The sequence below is a fragment of the Erpetoichthys calabaricus genome, chromosome 12 (assembly GCF_900747795.2).
Source record: "Erpetoichthys calabaricus chromosome 12, fErpCal1.3, whole genome shotgun sequence".
NCBI lineage: Eukaryota > Metazoa > Chordata > Cladistia > Polypteriformes > Polypteridae > Erpetoichthys > Erpetoichthys calabaricus.
Window position 1 is genome coordinate 137,009,852 of NC_041405.2, and position 21,565 is coordinate 137,031,416.

At 40.9% G+C, this 21,565-nt stretch overlaps 1 protein-coding gene across 1 annotated transcript in view; it reads left to right on the plus strand.

Moving 5' to 3' along the window:
- Positions 1 to 21,565, plus strand: part of hsd11b1la (hydroxysteroid (11-beta) dehydrogenase 1-like a) — a 40,752-nt gene that overhangs the window by 17,238 nt on the left and 1,949 nt on the right. The window contains exons 2-6 of the mRNA XM_028816366.2: positions 4,748 to 4,878; positions 8,168 to 8,279; positions 8,612 to 8,703; positions 16,197 to 16,290; positions 18,814 to 18,979. Of these exons, the coding sequence (XP_028672199.2) occupies positions 4,748 to 4,878; positions 8,168 to 8,279; positions 8,612 to 8,703; positions 16,197 to 16,290; positions 18,814 to 18,979 (595 nt within the window). The remainder of the gene's footprint in view (positions 1 to 4,747; positions 4,879 to 8,167; positions 8,280 to 8,611; positions 8,704 to 16,196; positions 16,291 to 18,813; positions 18,980 to 21,565) is intronic.

A 21,565-nucleotide genomic window follows, 5' to 3' on the forward strand; every position in this document is an offset into this window, starting at 1 on the left:
AAACTTATTTCTTAAATGCTGAAATGCATCAACGTTTCTGTACATCGCCTTGACAAAATTTTCAAAGTAATGGTGAATCTAATGAACAAAACGTCCTGAAATGCAATGTTATGTTAAGGAAACAGTAAAACCAATTACCTACTGCAGCGTCAAGTCTGAGTTGTATCGTTATGCTTAAGAGTCATATAAGACTTGGTAATCAGTAACAAATATTTTTTCCGCTAATTAAAAATGAATAGTTTTTAAATACAATTAATAATGACAAGGTAAACAACTCACAGCTGTTAGTAGTGTGTGGCATCCTTAGTAGAATTCCCAGTATTTATCAAAATATTTATCCATCTTTACTGTCCAGTCACCCTAGTTGTCCGAGACCTGGAACATCATAACTAAAAAATGGGACATGCTGCTGGACGAAAACAGTTTTTAGACTTGCAGCCAGCAAGTGAAATGTGTTAAAGAAGAGGTGAAAGAATCCCAGTAGCAAAATGCTTGTTGACCAGTGTTATTTGGATCACGGTGAAATCTAGTAATAGGATGCAGAATGCAGGCAGAGTGCACTGATATTTTTAGTACAACTGAATTTTTATGACTTCTCTAGTTGAGAGCATTTTTATAAGGCTGCATTTTGTTGCCAGGTAAGATTGAAACTGCAGCCAAACCTGTTGACCATCTAATTGCAATGTCAATGCACTTCAGATGCTCTGACCATCTTGGTAAAGCTGGTTATTTTCTTCAGTTTTCTCTATTATTGTGCCAGGTTCCAGCTTTTGAGTACCTTTGAAACAAAAGGCATTAACTGAGACAGGATAAATGAATGATTACTTTCCTGTAAGACAACTTCTGTGTTGTCTTTTTGCTTAGGGTCATTGTCATGTTGGAAGGTCACCCTTTGGCCCAGTCTGAGGTTCAGGGCTCTCTCTAGGAGGTTTTCATTAAGGATATCTCTGTACTTTGCTCCGTTCAGCTTCCTTCCCCTCAACCCTGACTAGTCTCCCAGTCCAAAACCCCACAGTAGGATGCTGCCGCCACCATGCTTTTCTATTGGAATGCTAATGTACAGGTGATGAGCGATTCCTGGAGTCCTTCCAGAATGATGCTTAGAAATGAGGCCAGACAGGTCAGTCTGGGTTGCATTAGACCAGCAAATCCTGTTTCTCATAGTCTGAGAGACCTGTAAGTCTGAGGTTCTGAACCCTTTTAGCCTCTAGGCCCAGTGTTAACTATTTTTGTTCAGTGATTATCCTAGCCTACATTTTTTCATAAATGACACATACCGGCAAATAACATTAAATAAATGTTTAACATTTAAAAACAGTGTACATAGCTGAAATACACTAGGTACTCTCTGCTTCTTTCTGCTTCTTTGTCCTGTTCATGATGCAGTATTCAGTTTCGTCAACGAGGGGGGAGTGGTGGTCTCTCTTGGAGCTTTGAACACATTGGCATAAATAGATTACATTTGAAGAGTTGTGGGGCAATGTGATGATAAATATATATAGTTTTGTATGGTGAGGAAGGTTATTCTTAGTGTATTGAGCATGCTGACAAACGGATTTGCTATCGAACAGCAGGGCAGCGTGGGTCCTCCTTGGTGTTTCAAGTGCGCAGATACACAATGAGAAGCAGTATGTGAGGTACCAGATGTAATAAGTAGATATGTTTAATATGTCACTGTGCTTTGTACAAATATTTTATAAATCTATATTTTTTTCTACTCACATGTACAGCTAACACAAAGCCAGATTTAGCATACAGGAGTTCACCATATAAGAACTGCTAGGCACGCATTAGAAGACAAGACAGGGAAAACTGAAAAATGGGCATTGTATACTATTTCTGTGTGTCAAACTCAGCATGAAATTGTATCCTCTCTTTGCCTTATTTGGAATTGCATGATTCACCTAAGTGGGGGCCTGCACATGAAAAAATGAGTATAAAGCCTTGGAACATTGCCCGGGACACCTTTGAAGCCGACGGCTGGATGGGAGATACCATCATCCAATCCGGAAAATCCTTCCAACGCAGCGATGAAAATGGTAGACTTTACACATTGGGCCCCCACTCTTGAAGGTCTTGTCATGGCTTCCTTCATCTGTTATGCCACGTAAACTGTCATTAAAGTTATTTCTCCTATGTGATTTCTTACCACCATATCACTAAGGGCAGGGTATCGCCTTTTTATATTATATCTATATAATTTTGGGTTATGTAACATGCCACAATTAAAAAAGAACTCATTCTAACAAGGGAGCTAGTGCCCCCTGCTGGATATACCAGTATGCAACCATTTACTGCTGGTATCCAGCTACTGAAATTGCATTATTTTATTTTATTGTAAGCATACGCTGGTGACTGTGGTATAGTGGGTCTGCAGCTCCAAACGAATGGCCAGTTTTAATAAATAAATCAGTTTGGCTGTGTTAGGGCACACTCACGCAACCGTGGGGAGTTGATAGAGTAATTGGGGTGAGACATACCTGCACGTGAAGGTGCAATCATTCTCAATTGCTTCATCGGCTTCCTGCGGTGCGTGATTTAGATGCTGCACTTACAAAGCTGTATAAGTACAGGCTATAAGAGATCAAGAGTGAAAAGAAAGCGAAGGAACAAGATAGAACGGAGGTTAGAGAAAGAAGAAGGCAGGAGGAGAAAAAAGCTGGTGTGGGAGCGAGCAAGCAAGAGAGAGCAGGCTCGCTTGAGCAAAGGAAGGCAGTTTGGAAGGAGGGCCCTGGCAGATTGTAAGGCCGACACTCTGGTGCAGATGGATTGGGTCACTCCAGCTGAGCTTTCAGAGGAGCAGGAGTGACCAGCATTATGGACGGCTTGCTGCGTAAGTCCGAGAAGGCAGCAGGAGTCAAAGAGGCTTGGGAGGGAGATCCCCAGCATGAGCACCCTGGCCATTGGGGACCCGAGTCTCGGTCTGGTGAGTGAGCTGTACGTAGCCAGGGGATGGAGGGCTACTGGACCAGATGAGAGTCAGCTGCACCTGCGGATAGTTTGACTCCCCTGCTGCAAGGCCCGTATGGGAGAATCAGGGGAGCTGCCAGTTAAAAGGAGAAGGCACCAGGTTTTTTAAAAAGGACGGCTTCCAGCCAGTATTTTAACCTTGTTTAAAAGGATTTTATTATGGATTTTTAACCTCTACAGTTATCTGTTTTTTGCGGATTGTTTATTTATAGAACTATGGAGAACTGCACTATTTATTTGAACACTGTTTTGATTTTTGTTTAATAAAAGTGCTTAACACTTTTCCACCATACCGTTGCTTAGCGTGTTTTGTCCCCATTTGCCAAGCTCATTCGGTTTCATTATCGACGGTGTTGGGTTCAAGAAGCTCCCAAATCTAGAAGAGGGAGCATGGAGCAAGACCCACACCATCACAGTGACCCATCAAGGCAGGCCAGCGTCATGACCCATGAATTGAGAAAATGCTATTTTGCAAACTCCAAGTGGACTTTAATGTGTCATTTCACTACTCTGTCATAAAACCTAGATTAACTGGAGTGTTGCAATAATCTTTGTCCTTGGGAAGTTCTGCCATTTCCACACTGGTTCTTTGGAGCACAGCCAATATGGCCATCGGGTTGTTGGTCATCTTTTACTAAGGCCCTTCTCTCCCAATTGCTCAGTTTGAGTGAGCAGCCAGTTGTGATGTAAGTTGTTGCTGTTCCAAACTTCTTCCATTTAAGTATAATGAATGCCAATGTGCTCTTGGTAACATTTAATGCTGCAGAAATGATTTTTTATCCTCGTCCCAATCTGTGCCTCAACACAATCCTATCTCTAAGCACTGTAGGCAGCTCCTTGGACCTCTTGGCTTGATTTTAGCTCTGACTCACATTGTCATCTGTGGGACCTTCCATAGACGGGTATGTGCCTTTCCTAATCACTGGTGTAATCAACTGAACTTACCATATATGGACTCCAAAAATGTGTAGCTACATTTCAATGATGATCAATAGAATGGGATGCATCTGAAACAGGAGGTCAAGGGTCATAGCAGAGAGTCTGGATACTTGTCACTGTAATTTTTTATTTTTAATACATTTGGAAAAAATCCTAAAATCCTGTTCTTTTTGCTTTGCCATTCTGGGATATTGAGTGTTTTTTGACAATGGGAAAAATTAATTTATTTGATTTTACCATAAAGCTTGCAACATAGCAAACTGTGAAAAAGTGTAAGAGTCTTAATACTTTCTGAAGACATCATACACTGACATACTGCAACTCTGCAGTTTCATTACTGATTCACCAATGTGGTGGACGACTGGGGCCCTTGCCTGGCCGTGGATGCCTCTGTGAGGAAGGACTCAGGGAGAGGGCGTATTCAAGGCAATATTTCCCCTGGAATACTACAGGGCAATCCCCCTGTCTTATAAGCTCAACCCTGCTGGAGCCCGTGGCCACCGCCAGGGGGTGCTTGGTCAGTTTTGGAGCCGTGGGTTGCAGCACTTCCGCCACACTAGGAAGTGTTGCCGGGTCCCCTATAAAGGAGCCACCTCACTCCATTCAAGGAGCCAGAGTTGAGAGGAGGAAGACAAAGCTTGCTGGGAGAGGAGTGGAGGAGGCAGACTGAGAAAGAGAAAAACAGAGGACTGTGCTTTGTTGTACTGTGCTGTGCAGTGGGGAGATTAAACTAGATTGGATTTCCAAGAAACAGCAAGCTGGGTTTTGGGCATAATTCTCAGAGATGGCCGAACAATGTCCAAAAAATGCTTAACTTGTTATCTGTTGTTTGTGTCAGCTGTGCTTTCTGGCAGACGTGTTCTTGTCACTGGTGCAAGTAAAGGAATTGGGGAGCAGATTGCCTATCACTATGCTCGGTTTGGATCGCAAATTGTTATAACAGCTCGGACAGAATCCGCATTAAAGAAGGTAAGTCTCTGCTTCCTAAAGTGTTCTAATGAAAATGATTCAATACAGTGATCTTTTAAACCATGTGTGTTGAACTTCTGTCCTGGAGGGCCACAGTGGATGCAGGTTTTCATTCTAGCCATCTTCCTCATTAGTGACCAGTTTTTGCTGCTAATTAACTTCTTTTACTTTAGTTTTAATAAACTTGACTCAGGCCCCTTAATTGTCTCTTTTTCCTTAATTAACAGCCAAACAATAATGAGACACAAAACAAGCTGCCACATGACCGGGGGTCTCATGTATAACGCTGTGTATAGAATTCACACTAAAACAAGGCATATGGACAAAAACAGAAATGTGCATACCCACAAAAAAATCCAGATCCATAAATCTGTGCGTATGCCAACTTCCACGTTCTTTCGCTACATAAATGCTGGTCAGCTTGAAATGTAACGAACGTGCACTCTCCTTCCACACCACCTCGACTCCTCCCAGAATTTCACATATTTTAATATGCAAATCATAATAAATATCCCTTACCGCTCAGTGTTTGGTTTAGCGGCAATGGAAAAAGCATGTGAAAAATTTCAGCAAATGCGAAATTGAGGCAAGGAAAAACATTATTTGTTGGCTTAAGCAGTGGTATAAACAATAAAAGGAAGTCAATCGAGTGTGGAGAAACTCAGAAGTTCAAGTTCAGAAAGTCGCACAGTGCCCGAAATCAAAAAGAAATGGTTAGATATCAAAGTTGCTGTGAAAAGGCGAGTCGTTGCCCACCATCTGAGTGTCATATGGAAAAAAACAGGGACACAGTGGAAAAAAGGTCAAAATGTCCACTTCAATCTTTTAGTTTATTTTGTCATTAAAGTAAAACGTCGTAAACTTAATTTTAAAATCGTTTAATTTACTAGTTTCTCAAATCCCATTGTAATTAAAAGAGCATGTTAAATGCTTTGTATTCTATGTGTTCTTCTATGTACTCTGTATGTGAATCACTATGTGCTTCTTAAACAGGCTTTCTCTTACACTGACAAGACACAGAATACATTACATTTATGATATTACAGCTCTCTGAACAATTAAAACACTAAGATGTATACTTGATATCATTTTCATTATGATAGAAATGTATTAAACATGAGGGCACGGTGGTGCAGTGGTAGAAACAAGATGGCGCCCCGTCCAAATATTGTTCCTCCCTCCCGCAATGTGCTTGCTGCGTCATGCGCGACCCCCGATGAAATAGTTTATTGCAGCAGTACTGTCTCTTTCAAATGTAATAACCCCCATTTCCTGTCCTTCCTTTCCTTTCTCCAAGTAACCAGTTGCCACACAAGATCTGTAATAAATGCCAAGCCATCTGTAAGCTTAGATCGCTGATTCTTCAAAACTTTTAAGGAACATTGAAATATCTTAATAGTACATGTTTAATTATTCCATCCATCTATCCATTCAGGGTCGCACCAGTCCCAGCAAGCATACAGCGCGAGGCAGGAACAATCTTTGAACAGGGCGCTAGCCCATCACTATCACTGTGCCACAGAGTCCTCGTATGTTTAATCATTAACAATATACATTATTTAAATGATGTTAAAAATGTATCTCTATAATGTAATATACATACTTTACTGCATTTCATCTTAAAAATGATATCAAGAGCTCCAAGAAGATAGTGCTTGGAAATCAAAAGTGACTTAGAATCCAGTCGTCATCATATGTAAATACACACTTTATAAAGTGGCTCAGGTTGTGCAATATTACAACTGAAGTGCAAGTTTACAGTGAGGTGATTGTACTTATAAGTACAAACAGTTCTACCAGGAGCACCTGATGGACTGATTGAGTGCATTTAGAGCTCTTGGGATGAAATTGCTTCTGAACCATGAAGTCCCTACAGGAAAGGCTCTGAAGCTTTTGCCGTATTGATGCAGTTCAAATAGACTGCGTGCATGGCTGAGGCAGCATGTGCTTGATGCAGTATCCCGATTATCCAATCAGCTGTTGTACAGCTGTGATTCCACACTCAGATACAGTGGGTTAAAATACTCTGAGTGGTGCATTGAGAGTAACAATGCTAAAGCAGCAATGGTATTTGGAATAGTTTGGCCATTTGCACCATTATATGCTTACAGATTGATTACAATCAGATGCCTTAAACTAATAAACAATATGCGGTTAATTTCAGTGTATTTGATAAAGCCGTGTCAGGGATGTGAATCTAAAAAAAAAAGGGAAGCCACACAGGAACAGTAGCAATGCTTTGGCGCTGGGCACCACCAGTTTGCAAAACCAAGGTGAAAACTTGCATACGCAATGGTTTGAGCTGTGAGAATGTGTTTAACTTTATGCCAAGTTTAGTTTTTATACATCGCGGTGTGAGTGTGGAAATGGGCATACACTACATTTTTGTGTGTACGCACTGTTTATATATGAGGCTCCAGGTCACCTGTGCCCATCACACAATATCTGAAAATAAAGAAAGATGATGATCTCGGCAAGGTTGATCTCTCAGGTCACTAATACATTTTGATGTTGTTTTTAGAAAAAACAAAAATCAACAGCTGCAGTGGGTTGGCACCCTGCCCGGGATTGGTTCCCTGCCTTGTGCCCTGTGTTGGCTGGGATAGGCTCCAGCAGACCCCCGTGACCCTGTGTTTGGATTCAGCGGGTTGGAAAATGGATGGATGGATGGAAAAATCAACAGTTTTGGAAATGTCATCTTTGGCAGAATGAGAGCAACAACAAGCTATGGAATTAAATAACGGGTTTAATTAACAGCAAGAATCAGCTTCTCATTAAGATATTGGTTGGAGTGAAATTAGTTGGAGTTTGAAATCCCAGTTTAGCTGGTCATCTTTTGGTTCATTTCACATCTCATTTCTGTTTGGCTGTCATTTAATGAAGAAAGGAATACATTCAGAAAACTATATCCTTAAAAACGGGGATATTAAAAGAAAGGGAAAAGAAGTTAATCAGTAGTGAAAACTGGTCACTGATTAGGAAAAGGATTAGAATGAAAACCTGCAGCCACTGTGGCCCTCCAGACCCGGAGTTCGACGCCACTATTTTAAACATTGATTCTGATACAAACTCAACACCTCCTTCCTATCCTCTCATGGACGCATACCTGTGTAACACATGATAATTTCTTTCTTTCTGTTTTTTATGTCACCATCATAAAAAGACTACAAACTGTATTTGGAAAATTGGGACATGCAAATTTATAGCCTTGGCACTTCAATTTTACCCTTTGAAATGGTCTGATGCGAGTCCTTCCCCTTCTAATCTCTCCATCTTCTTTTCCCCACAGGTCGCTGAAAAATGCCTACAGCTGGGATCCCCAAAGGTGTGGTACATCCCTGCCGACATGTCAGATCTGGAAGATCCCAACCGAGTTCTGCGCTTTGCACTCGACAAGCTAGGTGGGTCAGAAAAGTGTAGAGAGTGTGGGGAGGATTGTGGCAAAAGTCAGCTAAGTTCAGGTTTAATGAGTACCTTTAATAATGAACATCATCTTGAAGCACTTTACCAAGCAAATAACAATTATCTCTTAAGCAGAATAACAACAATATGACATTTTATCAAAATTATTTAAGCCTGCATGAACAAACACAGATTTTGTCTTTCATCTTTGTTCAGTTTTACTCTGTTGTCAATATACTTTGCTAAATGCTTCACCCTACATTAACCTGTCATGTCCTATGGTATGCTGTTTTTTGTGACTTTCATTTTTTTAAATATTGCATAATTTCAGGTGGTTTAGATTACCTGGTTCTTAACCATATTGGGAGTACCTTCTTCCAGATGTGGAATGGAGATGTGGAACACATTCGTGTGCTTATGCAGGTAGGTACCAAGCTAAATACTAATGTATTACAAATGATTATCAAGTCCATCCTCTGTTAAGTTGCCATTTTCCAGGTTTACCCCATTTAGCCTGTTCCACCCTAATCTTTTTCCCTCCAATGTCCTCTGTCAAGGTAACCTTTGGAGTGGGACTCATTCCTCTTATCTCATCCCACACCACCTCTAACCACGTCACATTTGCAATCCCTCTGGGTGTTATCCTATCCATCTCCTTCTCAGTGCACCCAACCATCCTCTGCCTTTTCCTCCACATGCCCAAACCACCTTTGCTCATTTCATCTCAGCAAAGCACCTATTGCATCCACACTGAGTCTTTCTTTTAAGTCAGCATTCACCTTCCTCTTGCTCTATGCCCTGCCACAAATTCTTCAAAGCCAAAGAAGCTCTTTGAGAAGTCAGATATTTACCAGTATTCTGCACTTATCTCACACATTTTCTATACACAAAGGTCACACTCACTGCCTGCAAACTACGCTTCATAGCACTAATCCTTTTATGGACCTACTTCTGTCAGTCTGTGCCTTGGATTGCATTTCTCTCAACACCTTCATCATACATTCCCGATGGCTGTGCACCCACCTCTTCCAGGGCTCCACGCCATCATCTGTCACCATCAGCTTGGCCTTTCCTCTATTTCCCTATGAGGGCAGGGGTCCTCAATCACAGTCCTGGAGGGCCGCAGTGGCTGCAGATTTTTGCTCCAACCCAACTGCTTAATAAGACGCACTTATTGCTCAAGTAACACTTCTGTTTCACTTTAGTTGTCTCGCTCGTTAAGATTTTGAACTCTTATTGCTTATTTTAGTTTTAAACAGCTGTATTCTTGGTTTTTAATTGCTCCTAATTAGCAATAACATACAAATGACAAAAGAGACCAGTTAGCTTGTTACCATTTACACCTGTGTGTAATCATGCACTATTGGGTTAAATTAAATACTTGGAAGGAAATTGAAGAGGAAAAAGTGAAGGAATGGGAATGGTTGGTTTGGTCCGTTTATAGGAGATGGACGTCTGAAGCAGAGCTCCGCTAGCAGCGGCTTTATTTTCCCACGTATTTCATATTATTTAGAGGTATCCTGTATTTAACCCGACCAAGGAACTTCCACTACAATATACAAGCATGAGTAACAAGAAGAAAAGTCAGAAAGAACCAGAAAAGAAACTTAAAGCTGCATCGAAGTCCGGACAGACTTCCGGCCTGAGTGCAGGTGTAAGGTATGGCATCACGGAGACTGACCTGGAACAGGCAGAAGAGTGCGCAGAATTCCTGGGGCCCCGCTCCATTGTATCGTCTCCAGTCGAGAGTGAAAATGGGAGCGAAGGCGCAAGTGATACAGGTCGCGAGGGATCGCCGATTACTGAGGATCATTCGAGACTAGAAAGGGCTCTGCAGGACGTGCTCTCATCTACTCATCGCGAGCCTGTAACAGGAGCTGCATTTTCACTTGCGGAGCACGAAAGCAGAAGCGAACTGTCCGAACTGAAAGAGATGATCGCTACACAGATAGCTACACAGATAGCTACACAGAAAGAGATGAACACTACACTGGCCACTGCCATGGTTACGGCCATGAATGAGCTTAAGAAAGATAACACAAATGATCTTAAGAAGGTGGCCACTGAGCTCAAGAAGGATAACAAAGATAAGGAAACGCGTCTATTTGAACGTTTCGACGTGAACTTTAAAGGCATGTTGGAGAAATTAGTGGAACACATTGAAGAAACTAACTCCAAACTGAAAAGGCTTGATGATCATATTAATGACGTTTCAGACCAGCTGGAAGACGTTAAGCAGGGACTCACGGCTCGAGTGGAAACAGCGGAACAAATGGCATCTAACGCCGATGAAAAAGCCACAGCTGCGAACTCGGAATACAAAAAACTTGGAGACAGACTTGCAGCCCTGGAGGATGGGTGCAGAAGAAATAATATAAGAATTGAGGGTATACCTGAGAAACGAGAAAGCTCAAGCCCAGTGAAATTTGCAGTAGAATTACTGTCTAAAATAATTGGAGATGACTTTAAACTCGACAATGAGATAGCCACGGCTTATCGCACAAAGATACCAAGCGCCTTTAAATCTAGGTCTTTTATTGTCCGCTTCGAACGACTAAGATGTAAGCTTGATGTGATGGCACTTCTCAGACACAAGCAAGAGATTATATTCGAAAATAATCTTATTCGTATTTTTCCCGACTTCTCACCATCAACAGCTGCAAAACGCAGATCCTACAACGACATTAAAAGGATGCTACGGGAAGCCGATATCAAATACAGCCTCTTGTATCCTGCCAAACTGAAAGTGGAAGTTCAAGACGGACATTATATTTTCTTCAGCAAAGAAGAAGCTGAAAAAGAATTAAAGAAGCTGTTTCCGACACTTTTTTTGAAAGTTAATTAAAATTAAAGAGCCGTATTCTATCAAGGCACGGGAAAGACCGATGATCTGATCGCTGGATCCATGTTTAAAGAGACTGGTATTATAATTATACATCTCTTATTCTCTTTTTTTAAAATTTTTTTTATATCTGGACTTTATATGTTATATGTTTATGTTTTAATCAGAGTTATAGAGCTATAGACGTGAGTGTGAAAATGTGGAAGTGATTAAAGTAGGATTCGTTTTATTTATTTATTTTTTTATTTCTTTTCCTTTTTTTTTTTTTTTTTTTTTTTTTATTTTATTTTATTTTATTTTTTTTTTAATTTATTTATTTATTTATTTTTTTTATTTTACTATACCTTAAAGTAGACTGTTTAACTTCATACCCTTGGTTTAATGCTTGTTCTACTATTTATACAATTACCATTATACTATTACAGTATGAATTACCAGGTTTATCCTGGACTAGTTTTTAAAATCACTCCCAGGGTTGTTTTTTTTTTTTTTTTTTTTTTTTTTAACCTTAATATCTTAACTTAAAAGCGCTGAAGATTATTTCAAGATTAAATATTGTTAATGAGAACATTTTCGGCAGATAGTATTAAGGATTTAACTGTAAAAGATATCTCTGTTTTAATTCTGTAACGCCGCTGCAGGGTGGGGTTTGTTTTGTTTTGGACGTGCTCTGTCTCTTCGTATGTCAGAGGACTGGAACATCGCGAAGTGGGGTCTAGCCTCATGTGGGGAGGCAAAATGGGGGGGTGGGGGGATAAAGGGGGGAGAGAAGGAGAGCAGGTTATATCTAATCTATTCTTATAATCCTTATAATTATAAATATCAATGCAGCAACAGGCTAACATGCAACAACTCCTGGGGAATCTTGAAACTAAGATTAAAACTGCCATATTACCAATTAAAACTATAAAATGACATTAAAAACTCAGAATCAATGTCTCCATGATGGGACAGTTAACTTTGTGAGCTGGAATGTTAAAGGCCTGAATCACGAATTAAAGAGAAAGAAAGTATGCTCTCACCTAACAGGCTTAAACGCTAAAATAGTATTTTTACAGGAGACCCACTTACTAACCAAGGATCAGTTCAGATTACAAAAAGACTGGACTGGCCAAATGTTCCATTCTAGCTTTATAAAGAAAACTAGAGGGGTGGGAATTCTCATACATAGAACAGTTCCTTTTGTAGCATCAGAGGTAGTGTCGGACCCTGAAGGGAGATATGTGATGGTCATGGGCAACTTATATAACAGTAAAATGATTTTGATAAATGTTTATGCACCCAATGTTGATGATAAGGAATTCATGCAAAATCTATTTGCATCCATTCCCAGTGTGAACACTCATAAAATTATAATGGCTGGGGACTTTAATTGTGTTTTAAATCCACTCTTAGATAGGACTCCTGTGACAGGGGGGACGACATCTAATACTGCAAAGATAATTACACAGTTTTTAAAGGATCACAACTTATCAGACCCCTGGAGGTTTCTTAACCCAAACTCAAGGAATGGGAATTATTCGTCCATTTTAGCCTTCAAATTATTTAGTTGATATCCTTAGAAAGGGAAAGAAAATCCAGGATATAAGAATTACCTGACATAACAGAGTTAAAGCACTGACAAGCCATGAAATTAAATTATTTGCAAGAATTGCTTTCTAATTAAGCAACCAGGTTAGAACAAAAACCTGCAGCCACTGCGGCCCTCCAGGACTGTGATTGAGGAGCCCTGCCTTAGGGCATTTCACCTCTAAACTAGATTTCTAAATGACTATCTTCTCCCTCAGTTACATTCACTTTTTGCAATTAATATATAAGACCAATAACATACAAAAACTACCACTGAAGATCCTTCATGCACTTCTCTGTTCATTGTCTCCATTACTATCTTGAAAAGCAACAGCCTCACCTTCATCTTAAACCTTTCACTATTCCAATCTGCAGTCAATCTGCTCATGCTTCCTCTCATTGACATTACAACACACATTTTTTGGCACCGCTCTAGGTGGGCCTGCAGCTTCACCTTTCTTCATCTTTTTCAGCACCTTTTGATCATTGCTTTCTAAATGTTACAACTAAGTGCCTTACAGTGAATTTCATTATTCCATGCATATCTCCTTTGGTTCTGCGTCTCTTCGGAGAATCCTTGGGTACCGCTGGTTTGACTTTGTGTCGAATGAGCAGTTGCTCATGGATTCCCAAAAGAGGCACATTACCTGCATTGTGAAGGAGCGATTCCCTGAGGGTGATGTGGCTCATTGTTGAACACCTGAGCGATTTGACCAGGCCAAGGGGACGCCCATGTAACACCTGGCTGTGGCAGATAGAGGGTCATTTCTAGAGGGTGGGACTGGACCACATGTCTGCCAGGGGGTTGCCAACTGGGATCCTGAGTTGTTTCATCATATGGTGGGTGTGGCAACACACTGTACCAGGGCATGCTTCCCAACCTGACCTGATCTGATTCGTTCTCATTCAGCAATGGCCCCATATACTTCTACCTTCACTGGATCCAGAAAATATTCAAACCCCTTGACTTTCTGTATACTTTATTGGGTTGTAGATTTAATTTTAAATGGATACATTTGATATTTTTTCCATCACTTTACACTTCTTCTTCTTCTTCTTTTTTCAGCTGCGCCCATTAGGGGTTGCCACAGCGGATCATCTTGTTCCATATCTTCCTGTTCTCTGCATCTTGCTCTGTCACACCCATCACCTGCATGTCCTCTCTCACCACATCCATAAACCTCCTCTTAGGCCTTCCTCTTTTCGTTTTGTCTGGCAGCTCTATCCTTAACATTCTTTTCCCAATAGACCCAGCCTCTCTCCTCTGCACATGTCCAAACCAACACAATCTCACCTCTCTGACTCTGTCTTCCAACCACCCAACTTGAGTGGACCCTCTAATGTACTCATTTCTAATCCTGTCCATCCTCATCACACCCAGTGCAAATCTTAGCATCTTTAAGTCTGCTACCTCCAGCTCTGTCTCCTGCTTTCTGGTCAGTGCCACCGTCTCTAAACCATATAACATAGCCGGTCTCACTACCATCCTGTAGACCTTCTTTTTCACTCTTGCCAATACCCATCTATCACAAATCACTCCTGACACTCTTCTCCACCCATTCCACCTTGCCTGCACTCTCCTCTTCACCTCTCTTCCACAATCCCCATTACTCTGTACTGTTGATCCCAAGTATTTAAACTCATCCACCTTCGCCATCTCTACTCCCTGCATCCTCACCATTCCACTGACCTCCCTCTCATTCACACACATGTATTCTGTCTTGTTCCTACTGACCTTCATTCCTCTCCTCTCTAGAGCATATCTCCACCTCTCCAAGGTCTCCTCAACCTGCTCCCTACTATCGCTACAGATCACAATGTCATCAGCAAACATCATAGTCTACGGGGACTCCTGTCTAATCTCGTCTGTCAACCTGTCCATCACCATTAAAATAAGAAAGGGCTCAGAGCCGATCCCTGATGTAATCCCACCTCCAACTTGAATGCATCCATCACTCCTACCGCAGACCTCACCACAGTCACACTTCCCTTAATAACCATTAATGGCAAAGTGAAAACAAGTTATTATGAATCAAAAACTAGAACCCCTTTCTAGGGGGGGTAAGAGGGGGCCTCCAATGAAATGTCACAGTCACGGTCACAAGACCATTTCCATTATAATTTACTGTTTCAAATTATATGTAATAGAACAAGTAACCTAATTTGTGGTATAAACACAAATCTTCAGGGTCATCTGGACAGAGAGGTTGAAAGTGAAAGGAAGGTCAAAATGTCAAGGTAAATCAAATGCCTTCTTGAACCAATGAGTTTTAAGTTGTTTTTTGAAAGAATTAATTGAGTCAGCTGATCTTATTATTTTTAGGGAAATCGTTCCAAAGTCTGAGTACTGTAGAGCTGAAGGCTCTGTCGCCCATAGAGCGCAGGTTAGTTTGGGGTACAAAGAGATGGCCAGAATCATTGGACCTTAGTGGGCAGACAGTAGCAGAGTGATGGAGGAGGTCACTGATGTAGTGCAGTGCAAGGCCATTCAAAGCTTTAGAGGCTAGTCATAACATTTTATATTCAATCCTACCAGAGAGAGGGGGCCAATGAAGGCAGAGCAGGATGGGTATTATGTGCTCGCTGCTGTGGGTCTGTGTAAGGGCTCTTGCAGCAGAGTTTTGAACCAAGGGGCACTGCCAGTAGGGAGTTACAGTGTCAGATGTAATAAAGACATTGAGAAGCTTCTCAGGATTGAAAAAGAAGAAGAAAGAGTGAACATGGAATATGTTACAGAGGTGAAAGTAAGAAAGTTTGTTAATATGGTTTATGTGGGAAGAATCAAAAATGACACTAAGATTCCTAGCAAAAGAAGAAGGTCTGTGGATGATTGAGAAGGAACTTAAGGATCTATTAGATAATAGATACAGTATATTTAAATAGCACATCTTACTAAATTGATTTGATATGGACTGCTGAAACACCTAAATCAGACAATAAGCATTACCTTTAAAGTATAGCAATGCAAAGCTTTAAAAAAGTAATTAAATAAAAAAAACAGCTCTCTCCATCTGCAATCTTCCCAGGATGAATCTTGAAAAGTGTTAAGCACAGCATGTGAAATGGTTGTGGATTTTCATTATTTATATCATTCTGAAGCAACATCGGTGGAGAAATACTGTGCAGCAGTAGCCCACCTCTACATTTTCTATGTGTGGAAAACACTGAAAATATTGTGGTTAGTTTTATTGCTTTGGGCAGATGGCAGCTATTTGCCTGAACTCGTATCATGATGGGCATCGACTGCATTGCATACGCAACATGTAGCTATTTCAAGAAAAGTAAAATACTTATACAGAAGATGAGAGAGTGAAAAGCAGCAGAAGTGAAAAACAAAATTAAAAATAAATCAATATGATACCCAAATATTCTGGTCAAAGGGCAAATTTAATTTCTTCTAGGCCGGTGTTTTGCAGTTGAGTTGAATCTGAATTACATTTTGGTTTCTTGTCTTCTACTAAGCAGCCCATTTGATCCATGTTGGCCATATGTTTTAAATTTGCAGGCGAACTTCTTAAGTTATGCTCAGATGGTATCTTCAGGGTTGCCCTTCCTGAAACAGAGTAATGGCTCCATCATTGCTGTGTCGTCAATTGCAGGTGAGTGGGCAGAAGCAGAGCTGTTATACCTTTGAGTCCCATTTTTTCTTTGTACTATGAGTTGGCATAATTGAAATCTATTAAATCTCTTGGCTTGAGAGGGCCACCATATACATAGTTTAGTAGAGGTAGCACAGTCAGGCTGAGAACAGAATGATCTCTGGCTTTATTCCCACCTTAGGTGCTATTTGTGTGCAGTTTGTACTCCCCATGTTTGATTGATGATTTTGGAAGAGTGTGGAGATCTGCAAATAGCCAGTGATAAACTGCTGTTACAGTACATCCTGTTCTAGTTCTCGTAATTACTATTACTTAGATTGGCACTGACAATGAAAAGTGACTCTGAAAGGGAGAAAAAAAAATGCCCCTTGCTCAACTGTCCAAGAGAATGTAGAGAGATGGAAATGTCACTTCCCTGATTATCCAGTAAAAAAAACTCAGTGCGACTTGAATGCTGCTCCCCCAGTTTTCTGATAGCATTAAAAGGATGAAAATTGGCTGTTATCTAATTATCCAATAGAGTTTAAAGGACAGGAATGTACCTTGCCGAATAATTGCATAGAAATAATTGCATAAAATGTAAAAGGTCAGATATACATACTTATTCAAGATACAGAAATGTTTTTCACTCAGTTATTGACAAGAATTTAAAGGTACAAGACACCATCACTTCCCCTACCTCTTTATATCTTAAATCATTCTTGAGGCAGATTGAAGACTTAAGTGCCAACTTAAGTGAAAAATTAAGGAAAACGTGCTAAGTAATTGCAACACGAACACTGACTCAATCAGTTTTAACGTGAAAAGATGCAGACGAAAGAAGAGAAGAAGCAGACCGCTAGGGTGGGGAAAAGAAGAGCTGCTCAGGAAGCAGCAAGGGCATCAACTGCTGAGCAAATGAAGGGTAAACATACACAGAAAGAGGATGAAAACTAGGAATGCTCAAGTCAAGTGTTTGCACTGCACGTTATCGTGTGGTGCACTGTTACTGTTACTATACATAAAATGTTAAGGATTGTGTCCATCTGTCATGCAAGTACTAAAGATCCCCCTACGTAAAGTGACCTGTGTGCCCGTCCTTATACCACAGTGATCGCTGTCATTGCAAAACACAGTACTACATACTGCGATGGTGCAAAATGGAAGTACGATGGTGAGATCTCCTCAGTGTCAAGCCAAACACAGGAGGCAATCCAGTAATGAAGAATGATTGGTGGTAACCCTGAATACAGAGCTATAGTGTAGCTAGTGACTACTATGGCTTTTTGACATTCCAGACATACTCCATGGTACAGAATACAAGACCAACAATGACAGACAAATGTTTGCCAACAAACAACTAGACTGTCAAATACTCGCAACTTCTGCCCATATGCAAGCATTGCTTTTACATTGTGATGGGTGGCCGGGTCCCATGCCCGGCCGGGATGCCCCTGCTGCATATGTTCCAGGGGAGCAACCAATGGGCCGTTCAATACCTCCCCCGGGACACTTGGTGGCAGCCTCCCTGGCCGACGGTGATTCCCTAACCTCCCACAGGGCTCCATGGGAGATGGAGTCCTCCACAGCCCTGTTGGGAGGTGGGGTGGCCGCTAGGGGGTGCTGCGTGGATTCCACAGCCCGGCTGGACAAATCTTCATCCCCACCCGGAAGTGCAATTGGGACCAGGTGGTCAGGCACCTGGAACACTTCCGGGTGGGCTATAAAAGGGGCCAGCCACCACCACTCAGGGGCCAGAGTCGGGAGGAGAGGATGAAGCTTCAAGGGAGGAGTGGTGGTACCTGAAGAGTGTATTTGTATTTGTGGTTGTGAGTTGTGCGTACTTGGACTGTGCTGTGGCTGGGGGGTTCACGGTGAAGGCGTGCCCTCCAGCTGAAGAAAATGAAAGTCTTGTGTCATTTTACACGTGCCTCCGTGTGAGTCTGTGCCGGGTCGGGCGCTATATAACGCTACTTTCACAACGTCCTTACATCAATGTTTGGTTGAGGAACACATTTTACAAAAGTTAGATTGGCAAAGTGCTCCATATGAACCACCTTTATTTGAGGACCAGAAGTCCATGTGTTTGCTAGTAGAAAATAAAGGCACAGGAACATTCACAAACCCACTTCACCAATTCAGGGTCATGGAGTCCAGGGCCTATCCCCCACTTCCTACTGCAGGCTTAGTCACTCACACACACTCACATATAGCCAATCTGGAATATGCAGTCAACGTAATAGAAACATCATTGGAGAAAACAGGATGGAGATAACTGGGTGTGGGATTTGCACAAAGAACTCCGGATCTGTGAGGAGGCCCTTTGGCTAAAGTTCCCTCATAGTCGATGACATCCTTTCCAGCTTTTTGGATTGTGTTGTATTTCACAAAAAAATCTGTAGTGACAATACTCACTCCATTTTTCTGATGTCCATCTCTTCTTAATGAAGTCCTGAAGAATTAGGAGTTGCACTTGGTGAGCATCTGTTATAGTGTGTTCAGTCACTGCATATTGAAATATTATTTTATTTTTATCTTTTTCAGCAAAGATTCCCTCCCCTTTCACCATTCCTTACACAGCAACCAAATCTGCAGTGAATGGCTTCTTCGGATCTCTCCAGCATGAGTTGTCCATGCAGAAAGTCAACGTTTCCATCACACTCTGCAGTCTTGGCCTAATCGACACAGAGACTGCCTTGAGGAAAGTAAAGTAAGTTTCTGACTCCTCCACAGATGCATAATATTGCCCATGTGAAAAGCATGCAGAAGGTCTGGCAGGTCATAACTTATGAACTGGCACTCATTTTGAGTGTATGGTGACTTTGTGCTTTCACATTAGATTTATTGGTAATTTCTAATTCTTTCTGAGTGATTTTGGCCTGCGATGGACTTGAACTCCATCCAAGGTTGGTTCTTGCCATGTGCGCAGTGCTGCTGAGAAAGGCTCCAGCATCACTGTTGTTAGTGGAATTATATAGTTTGAAAATATTGTGTCATTCATGTTGTTTTTCATTGAGCATTTCTGTTCACAAGTAGGTAGTTCTGCTAATCCACTATTCTGAATTTGAATTGCACATTCAGTCACTATGTAGTTTGCACCTTGTGTGTATGTCTGCTTGGAGTTTTCTGTTGCATACTCTGGTTTTCCTCTAACATCCCAATGACATACAAGTGAGGTGAACTTTACACTCAAGATGAGCCCACTATGGTGCCAAATTCAGGGTTGGTTCCTCCATCTGTTCCACGCTGCTGGAATTGGCACAACCTGCGACTCCCAATCCCACGTTGGAGTAAGTGGCTTGGAGAATGTTCTGTTTATGTTATCTGCATTCAAAACCTGAAACTGGAACAGCGTGGTATTATAAATTTACAAAGTGGACATTGAAGATGAGCACAAAATTAAAGCGAAACCCTCGATAATTAAATTCAGTAACAATGAGTGAAACAGGCAAGCCTCAATTCACATACAGTTTCAGGAAATTAACACTAAAATGTGTTTCTCAGGCAATTTCACAATTGTGAAACACAAAACTCACTATGCAGTAAATAGTTTTTGGAAGTTTTTAAAGTTTTTTGGGGGGGTGGGAAAACAAGGAATGCTGATACCTAAAGTCTCGTTCACATTTCCACATTTACTTGTGTTCTTTTCTGCAGCTTCAAAAAGCATATCATCCTTCACACAGCAGCAAAATGAATCATGTTTATGCCTCTCATTCACATCACTGCAGACGAGTGCAGTAGGTTTCTTTAAAAATGTGACATGCTGCATATTTTCCATATGAAGACACATTAAAATGCAACATTGTGCACATTACTGTGTTTTTGCTACAGGAAACTCCCACTACATGGGAAGCCGCTCACCTGCCCACATGATGTTTCCTACCAGCCTCCTTTCTCTGTTTCTTGATTCCTGCAGAAGAGCTTGAGGATATGCATTCTCCAGGGCAGCGTTTCTCAACCTTTAAGTATTTTTGACCCGAGTTTTCATAACAGTTTTAATCGCTCCCCCCCCCCCCTAACGTTTTTTTGAAAGGAGCCCACTAATACCAATTTGTTCTTTTTTAATTAATGATATATCATAGATGCATATTTTATTATACCTACTTAACTTTTATCGACATTTATCTAACTCTATATTTATTTTTCTAGTATCAGAATGTAGTTTAAGTTAAATTTTTTTGGTTTCAATAGATGTATTTTTCATATTTTTGATTCTTGTTCTCTTTTTTTCACATCTTTGAGCCCCCCTTTTTGTTACTTTGTGCCCCCCTAGAGGGGCCTGCCCCACAGATTGAGAACCACTGCTCTAGGGCCTGTGCAGATTCAAGATTATTTTCTATCCTTGGTGCATCTTTAGGACTGTGATCTACAAGGTTTTGTTCAACAAAATGTCTACATGTGACAGGAAATGAGTCAGCTGATCTTTTTCTTTTGCTAGAGATTTTTATTTAAATACTAAATGACAAACAGATACATGCAGAATTAATGGATGTGACAGAAGTTAAATGCTTTTCTTTTTGTGTCAATTGCAAACATTCCACTGGAAGCGAAACACCATTTGTTTTGCAAATTTTGTTATTGCAAAGTGAAACCCCTAAATTCAATTTTGCATAAACTGTTGTAATTATCACTAAGATTTAGTAAGCCACGTTATTTTTGGGAAACAAATATTTCTCAAGACTATATTCACGCAATTAAAATTAGCATTTCATGTCATTCTTATATCAATCACGCTTTCATTTTCCAGACACAATTATTGAAGTTCCTGATTATATTTTTTCAGAGAACATTAGGCGGAAAGGAAGAACCATTCATGGATAGGATGCCATTGCACTGCAGGGTACACTAATCCACATGGTGTCTAATTAGAGTGCTGAACCAGCTTACCCAGATGGATCTGTGGATACCCTGATTATGCAAACACTATACAGACAGTGACTGGCTGATATCTGAATCCAAGGCTATGTTAATCATTCATTAATCCATTTCCTCAACCAATCTGATCTAATTCAGGGTTGTAGGAAGTGAAAGCCTATCCCACTGGCATTGGATGCAAAGCAGGAACAAACGCAGGAAGCAGTCTTAGTCTATCATATGGTACATCACTGTACTCATCCACGCACATTTATACCGTGAACACTAGAGGTCACTGTTGCCCCTTTAAACCCAACAGACAGACACGTAGGACACGGCATGAAGAAGTATTTTTAATTCTTTTCCTCTCCAATAGTGCTCCCCAAGCACCACAGCCACAGTAAACAGGCAAGTAAATAATCACAAATCAAAAATTTCTCTC